The sequence below is a fragment of the Nicotiana tabacum genome, chromosome 7 (assembly GCF_000715075.1).
Source record: "Nicotiana tabacum cultivar K326 chromosome 7, ASM71507v2, whole genome shotgun sequence".
Lineage (NCBI taxonomy): Eukaryota > Viridiplantae > Streptophyta > Magnoliopsida > Solanales > Solanaceae > Nicotiana > Nicotiana tabacum.
In genome coordinates, this window is record NC_134086.1 from 106,940,546 (window position 1) to 106,949,576 (window position 9,031).

At 33.7% G+C, this 9,031-nt stretch overlaps 1 protein-coding gene across 1 annotated transcript; it reads right to left on the reverse strand.

Annotated features, from left to right (window-relative positions):
* Window positions 1–4,575: 4,575 nt before the first annotated feature.
* On the reverse strand, window positions 4,576–7,746 carry LOC107800551 (WAT1-related protein At1g68170-like). The gene is made up of 7 exons (XM_016623742.2): window positions 7,312–7,746; window positions 6,977–7,039; window positions 6,623–6,739; window positions 6,307–6,541; window positions 5,713–5,871; window positions 5,452–5,603; window positions 4,576–5,237 (listed from the first exon to the last, which is right to left on the reverse strand). The coding sequence occupies exons 1-7, from the start codon at window positions 7,512–7,514 to the stop codon at window positions 4,991–4,993; spliced, it is 1,176 nt and encodes a 391-aa protein (XP_016479228.1). The 5' UTR covers window positions 7,515–7,746; the 3' UTR covers window positions 4,576–4,990.
* Between the last annotated feature and the right edge of the window lie 1,285 nt (window positions 7,747–9,031).

The window sequence follows — 9,031 nt, forward strand, 5'->3', positions numbered from 1 at the left end:
TAGTGTAACTGGCACACTTACTCCCTTAGGCTTAACTCTGCTCCACGTGCTTGCTTTGGGAAGCATGTTCCTGAATGAACCTTAAAGGTTATTATTTTGTTGTCCATTCTATTATTGTCGGAATGCTATCTCTGAAATTCTCATGATATCAACCATTATAAAATCCTTCAGTCCCTAATTCATGTTCAGTTTATCTTGTTCACCAGCCCATACTGATTTTTATTACTCTGGGGTCTAACCTTTCCTCCTTGTAATCACGCTGAAGTCACCAACTCACTTCTCGAAATAAGGATATGACTTTATGGTTTATACTCTTTTATTGCCTCAAGGACTATCACCTCTTGTATTTTCCTTCACTTGACTATAGACTCTATCATCGTGTCATATTTTGATTTACTGTTATCACCCATATATCACATCTTACTCATAATGCTTCATTTACTCTCTTCTTATTCTCCGGATAATACTTTTTGTCTATCACTTTATTCTGAAAATTCCAAGAAAAAGTTCTTTCCCTTTTTGCTCCCCTAGCTTCATCTTACTGGCTCTTTGGAATGCCTAACATTCTCCTATTTTGTTTTTACTTAGGGCTAGAGTCATAGTAAGGTAAATATTTGTCCCTTTTAGGATCCAACTGCCTATCTTCTGAAATTTCTGAATATTCTAGTATTTATATTTGATTGTACTACTCTAGAGTTCACCATTTGGGTATCTCATAAGGAGATCTATTACCACATTTGCACCATCTTTCAGAAACATTAGTTAATGATAACAATCCATCCATAATTTTTGGGTTACTCAAACCCGAACTGAATCTTGATATCACATTCTTCTCTTAAACTATATTTGTTAGCTCCCATATGGCATAACTCAGATGGGTGTGGTCAATTGTATATATCTCCATAATATTGAAGGTAACACCAATACTTACATTTCTCTGCCTGAATTGTAAATACTGATAATCTTCATTAACAAGGTACCTCGTACCCTTCAGCATCTTGCTTTTTTACTTGGTGAAACTTGTGTCTACTTTCCGATTCTCTTATTCCTTTTTACCATACGAGTGGATAGATATTCTTGTCTTAGGGATCCTTATCAAGAGCTTTACACATCTAAATACACATATGATCTGCTGAAGACCTCATATTTAGTCATCATAAGCATGATGCAAAATCGAGTTCCTCTGACTCAACTCTTTCGCATCAAAATTCAACCTCTTACCAACTATCTTTCTGGATGTAAGTATCACTGTATTATGAATAAAACAAAATTTAGGAGTTTGAATTCTTATAACAGAGATCTAGCACACGATCTAGAACAAGAAGAAAGAGTGACAATCCTAAATGCCCTGTAGCCTCATGCTTATAAGTGTGGTGCACAATACACCTATAAACAAGACTCTACTAGACACGACTTGTAGACTTCCTAGGACAGAACCTGGCTCTGATACCACTTCTGTCACGACCCAAACCAATGGGCCGTGACGGGCACCCGATACCTTACTTAACCGAGTACCAACATAACGTATCTGTCATATTATAATATCATGGGCAAATAGCCTAGAAAGGTCTTCATGAGATAACAAAAATAAAATATAAGGGAATACTAAATATCGGACGACCTGACATGACATGAAAACTTATACATGTGACATACGTGCCTATAAAAACCAAAGTGATAACTCATACACTGAACATAGGCCGATAAGGCCATATGATTTTCATATACATAACATATGTCTACAAGCCTCTAAGAGTACATAAAATCATAAAGATAGAGACAGGGCCCCATCATGTCAATCAATATATATCTAAAGCATACTGACCAAATAGGCAACTCCGGAGCAAGTGGAGTGCACCAACACCTCCGCTGAGCTGATAACCTACTAGGAGGAATGTCAACCTATCAATTGGGACCTGCAGGCATGAAACGCAGCATCCCCAGGCAAAAGGGACGTCAGTACCAATAAAGTACCGAGTATGTAAAGCAGGAAAGCATAAACAAGAATAGTAATATAAAGAGAGATATAGGAGATACAACCTGTAACATTTGCGTGCCTCTGTGGGCTACTGACATGAAATGCGTAATACATATATATATACATAAACTTTTAAAAATATACGCGTCTGTAGGCACTGTGGGCATCATCATCATCATATCGTACCCGGCCTCAAAGAGGACTCGGTAAAAACGTACCCGGCCATCATAAGGCACGGTAGAATCGTACCCGGCCACGTGGAGCTCGGTAAACCCAACTGATCAGTGATTCTAAGTTTTGAAGGAATAAACTCGTGGGATAATGAACAGATGCTTGTATGCCTACTAATCTAGCTAGAATTTTCCTTTTTTATTGGAATATATTGCCAAAAGTTTGTTTATTCCATCTAGTAGTTACTAATTGAAATTTGTGAATAGTGTCAGTTAGAGATTGATCTTCCGACCAAACATTATGGACTAATTGTTGAAAATGTGGATGTGAAGCCCATATAGTTTCAAAACGAAAAATGTTATAAGTCCTTTGACTTTAATATATCTTACCTTCATCAAACGTGATTATTTGTTTTTTACAAGTACTAGTCTACGGGTACGCGTGTTGCGCGTGTATCTCATCTGAATGAATATAATTTTTGTAATATCGTATAAATATTGTATTGATAGTTGTGTTTGAGTCATAAAATAAATAACTAAGAAAAAATTGTAAGTTAAATGACAAATATTGATCCAATAACGATTTAACTCTTAATACCACTTATATCATAATTGATTTTCCTCTATTTCTTTTTTCTTTCAATGTTGATTCCTTCTTTAAGGGCGCAAATTTATGTAAACCATTGTGTCAATTTGAAAGATGATTTACTTATATGTTGAATTTGTAATAGTATTGAATTGAATTTTTTTGCTAATCAATTAATGCAAACACATCGAATTCTTAATGTCAGCACATTTCAACTTTTAAATATTTAACTATGACAAGGATGGTGTATAGTCACTTGCATTTACAATCCTTAACTCAATATATACTTGATCAATATTTTATTTTTGGATTTTTGTGTTTGAAGCTATGCTCAACAATTACAAAAATAACTAAGAAAATAGCTAAGAATACATACATTATATATATATATATACATATATACATATATATATGCATAATGGTATAAGTATTTTAAACTCTAGATGAAGAAAATTATTTAAGACTTCAATTATACTATAATATATATATTTCACTTTGATTTCATAGAATTTTTTTACCTTATCAATAAAATATAAATACTCTATCTCCTTCTAAAAAAAAGAAATCATTTGGAGTTAAAGATTGCCTACGCCCCTACGCAATCTAATTCTTCGAAAGGTAGAAGTTAAAATTGTTCATTTAATTTTTGTGATGGAAAAGATAAAGTATTTTTTAATAGATTTGCTATGTTTCTTGTCGATTAAGCCTTATAAACGTATTTGTTCTGTTGTATGCACGTTATTGTTAAAAGGTAATCCAAGATAATAATGATTGATTGAGTTATAAATATTTTATACAATTTAAATAAGGAAACATTAATACACAAAATTTAGTTGATTTTAGAATTCTAAATATTAGGAAAATAATTAAATGTTATTCCTTAATATGAGGAAAATAATTAAAATGACTATTTTGTCTGGTATGAAATCTATTTTTAGAGGGTAAAAAAGACAAACGATATTTTGCTAAGTCTTATAATGTTTTGTAGTATATATATATATATATATATATATATATATATATATATATATATATATATATATATATATATATATATATATAAAAGAGGTGGATAATAGTATTTCCGATTAGTAAAGGGGGACAATAATGTCTAAATATGGTGGAACTTGGAAACAACCGATGAAAAGGAAAACTAAAGATACTATTTGTTAAGAAAATTAATTAACTACGATGCAAAAATAAGAAAAATCATTTTTTTCCCATTTTGGTGAGAAATATGTTCTTCGAATAAATCTTTTGTATACAATATACTATCAAACACAAGAAAATAGTGGCTTCAAATTAAATTTTATATTTTATCATACCAAAAAGACCTGTATACCAAACTAATTCACGATTCGATTAGCTATTCCTATTCATATCTTATCTTCCACATTAAAATGTCTAATCCTTTTACAAAAAAAGTAAAAAAGATTCCCGCAAAGACTTCACGGTGTTGAACTTAGAAGAATGTGTACATGTTGAGATTGAAAGGAGTAGCATGGTGGGCCATATATTTGGGCCCCCATACATGGGCCTATAGCAGGTTCTGTCATTCACAGCCGGTGTAGCTAACTAGCTATGTAGTAGAAATACTACTATATTTTTCTTAAAACAACAAAAGTTTTCTTCGCCAATGTCCATTAATACTGTAACTGGAAACGGATTAGGTTGCTCACTCTGTTAGTATTAATGAATAATCTTTGATAGTAGAAAGTAAAGATTGGGTAGATCACGAGTTTTTCTATTAAAAAAAAAAAATGCTAAAACGTCTCTATATCTGGTCTATAAATTGACACACTTAATTCTACAAAGTCCATTTGAAGTATGAAACACTTCTTACTTATAGCTTTCTTCGTCTTTCTATATATTGATCCTGCACTTCAAATAACAACTTACAATACTCAGCAAATGATTCTTGTCCGAATTTTGGAAGAAACCTATAACTAACAATTGATTCATAATAAAACAATTTATTATGAAACAATGCTTAGTTATAGGTTTTTTCTTCCGAAAACCACTGTTCATTTCCTTTCTATACATTTTATATCACTTTTGGAGACTTGAGAAATAATGATGGAACAAGATGATAAAAAATGGCTAGTTCTAGCATGTCATATGGTCAATGCAAAACTTTAGCTAGTTTGTGCTAATGTTGCACACTGCAGCTTTATAAACTGCCTCTATCAGCCATCACAAAGAATAAATTGTCTTTTCTTGTTTCATCACTTTTTGATGATAATAATCCTTCATCTTTTAGTGATAAATGTAAATGCCTCCTAGAATTTCAGAACCAGCCTGAGAATCCCTCTTATTCTCTTCTCCTTCATCTTCTTTTTCCTCCCTTTTGCTGCTTCCACCATGGCTACTGTCTTTAAGTGATGAAGCTTTTATGTCATTCTCTTCTTTATCAGGCACCAACTGGCTGAGTTTCTTGATTTCTTTATCTTTCCCCCACAAGACAACATATAGTCCACACACTATCACAATTGATCCAAGCACACTGTAGTATACACCATTAGAACTCAACTAGTTAGACTTTCGTATCGATTATATAAACACTCAAGAACTAAGCATTATGATTTTCTTGCTCAATCAGTATTTCCTGGCCTTTTCATCTTCTTTTTTGGCTAGAAGTGACTGAAAAATGTGTAGGAAAGGAAAAAAACACGATTTCTTGCGATGCTAGGTCTCAGCCTCATTATGAAAGCACATACCTTCCAAGATATAGTTTTTCATCCAAGAACAAGTATCCAGAAATTGCCACCATCACAAGCATCAAAGGGTTAAAAACGGATACATATACTGGACCTTTCATACGGACTACCCATGCGATGATGGTAAAAAGTACTCCAGAACAAAATATCCCCTGAAACACAACTTCAACAGTGTGAGAAAATCAATTCTGAACTTCAATTTCACCTTTAGCTACGAGTTCTTACAAAGAAAAGAAATTATATGTTCTCATTAGTACATACTGTATATGCTGAAGCAAGAAGTCGAACGTTCCACCCTAATTTCCATTCCTTCCAATCTCTTTCCACAACTACTGCAACAACAAAACATTGCACTGCTGCCATTACATTCAGTAGAGCAGTGAATGAGTAAGGACATGGATATCGCTGAGCTGCCTTAGCCTGTATATACAGAAAAATGGTTTAAAACATTGTTTTGACAGCTTCATCTTGAACTAATAGAGAATAACTGTTCATACCTTGAATTGATCAAAATTCAATATCTGATATTTATTGCATTATTACATCCATCTTTTTTATTATAACACATTTGGAACCAAGGCTAACTTATCAGAAAATTTTAGTACTAATGGTGGTGTTTTGGCCAACTTAGTGCGTGTCTCGACTATTCCACCAGCTACCTCCCACCAGCACAAACTTATTGCAAATGCTAAATGAACGTCTATAACTTCAAAAAGTTACAAAATGCTTTCTAAAATTGGCTGTAGAGAAATCTAAGTTAAACTGTCTTGAAAAACTACGCATTTACAAACGAAACGAGACAGAGTAATAAAAGAGACAGTCCCAAGCATCACTCTGGGACAATCACTAACTCACCTGAACAATCAACAACAGTGCATAGCAAGTACAACCAGCTAGGGCAAGAATAGCCCCTGCTAAAGGTTTACTTTCTCCCTTATGATGTGTGGAATGCAACAGGTTAATGTTTGTTTTCCCCATATTTATCTCTGGCCCTTTGTATAGTGTTAGGAGCATCGCTCCACTGATGCAAACGATTGTCCCCAATACCTTTGCTTTACCTGCTGGTGTTTTCAAGCCCAACTTCTCTAACCTGGACAATACAGAATGTGTATACTACCTCATTTGTTTTGGAAATTTATGAAACTAAACTCGAGGATCGTAACAAAAATACCTCAATATGATGGCAACAACAAATGTTATGGCAGGAATGAGATTGAACATTGCTGAGACAAAAGTTGCTGATGTGTAGACCAAGCTTTGTAGGTACATGTTTTGTCCTAATGAACCCCTGCAACAGAAACCTCTTCACTACAATCTCTTATCAAATTGCCAAAATTTTGGCAAAAGATTCATTTACACTACATAATTTTCAGTCAAGAATAAAAAAATCAAGAAATCTATGACTAAGCACTGTTTCATTCTTCAACTGTGACTTTGAAGAAATAAGGGTGTCAACTTATACAGTAAAGAAAATAGTGTAAAAAAGCATGGAGAAGAAATCAGTAGTAAAGATAGAACAACTTGCCCAAGTAGACCACAAAGAAATCCTTGAAATATAACCATCTTTGTTAGCTTGGCCCTTTTCCCCCTGAAATTAGAAATGACAACCATTTGTAAAAAAAACTCAAAGCTCAATGAGATTTTTAATACTATATTTTTCCCTTCATTCCAAGATAGCAAGCATAATTTTCACATGTCTCCAAGAATATCTATACTAGAAATTAGACAAACTCTACCTAGCTAAAATACAAAGATAAATCCCAAAAAATCAGGATTTCCAATTTTGTTTTCCTTTTATTTATGAAATTCTTATTGAAAAAAATTCAATTCACTGACAAATTTAAGAATTAAAGATTGGACCTTTCAATAAAGAATGCTAGAGGGACCATGAATACAGAGGCGAAGAGACAACGATAAAAGATCAAAATGCTAAAATTCATCCCATCGCTGGTGGCAAGTTTGAACACAATATTCATTCCTGCAAGTATTATCTGCCCGAAAATCATAAGCAGAAGAGGCCTCATTTCATGCACCACGTTGCATATATTTTCCATGCTAGCCATTATTAATCTTTTCTGCTCTTTCCCTCTTCCAAAAAAAGATGATAATGTTTAATTTCTTGAAGAGGAATAGACAAAACAAGATAGCAAGAAAGAAAAAGGAGGGTTTAAATTTATAATCCTCTGCTTCTTCTTACGTTCTTGTTTTGCATGCAGATAGAGAAGATGAAAATCAAAGATTCAAAGATTTTGAGTAGGGAAAAATGTTAAGAAGAGATTTTTGTGGGGGGGGGGGGGGTGAGAGAAAATGGTGAGTAGTAGTACTTGGTAAAAATTTGTTGTAGAAAATCACGAGACTTGGGGCAAAAGAAGCGAGAAAAAAGTGTACACATGTATGGAGATGATGAATATGTATCTATATATGTACAAAAAGCTATCCAAACCGTCATATTTATAGTGTTAATAATTTTTACCTGATTGAATGAGCTAAGACACAGTAGGAAAAGGTGGAAACCAAGTAAGTACACAAGTCTTGGTTTTCAAAATTACAATATTTGATCAAGAAGCAGGATATAATACTACAAAGAACTTTAAATTAAAATATATATATATATATATATATATATATATATATTATATATATATATATATATATATATATATATATATATAATTAGGTGTAATTTATGTAAAAAAGATCCTTTTTCAATTTAACAAAAATGACTGTGTCCCTTAAATTTTATTTGTCTAATGAATTTTATTGATTATTCCTCAAATTTATTCATTATGAAAATGACTTTCAAACTAATATTCATTTTAAGTGATTTTACTAGATTGAAGAAAAACAAGTTAAATCAAACATTACTTCTATATATATAACGTGATCCTGGACGAAAATATTATTATCTCGGAACCTGTATGTTTGTAATCCAGGTCATATATTTAAATATTATGAACAAAAGTATAAAGCTCTTTCGGATTTTGGGCAGCTTGAATTGAAGCATGAGGATAAAGAGCCATAAGTTGTCATGGACGGCTTTTCAACCGTGCCCCATGACCCCTTGTGCACGCCCCGTGGCGTCCTAGCAAGCCTTCCAATGCCTAGCGCCACGGACGGCCCCGTGGTCTTGGCCGCGCCAAGTGACAAGCGCGCATGTGCCTCTGTCGCCCCACCGATATCCCTCGTCAGCGCCCAACCGCAGGCAGATGCCAACAGCGCCGCGCGCGCAGACCCGGATGCCAAAGACTATGTTGCTGTCAACGGACCTGTTTCTGCCTTATAGCAAACTAAGTCTTTTTCATTGTAAATATAGAGTAGTTTTATTCCATGTACTTCCATTATGTTTCTCTAGCTTAATCAAGTCTAGTCTTGTAGTTTTGGATTATTTTTCTTAAGCATTATTAGGGTGGATCAAGCAATAAAACTTTCTAGCAAGCAAACAATTCTCTGTACTGGTGTCTCTCCCCCTCGACACCGCGTTGCCTTTCTGTAATAGCTTTCATTAATGCAATCAAGCTTTCTTTCATTCTCAATTCTCATTCTTGTTCTCTCAATTGCTCTTGGCATTGGTTTTCCCGTA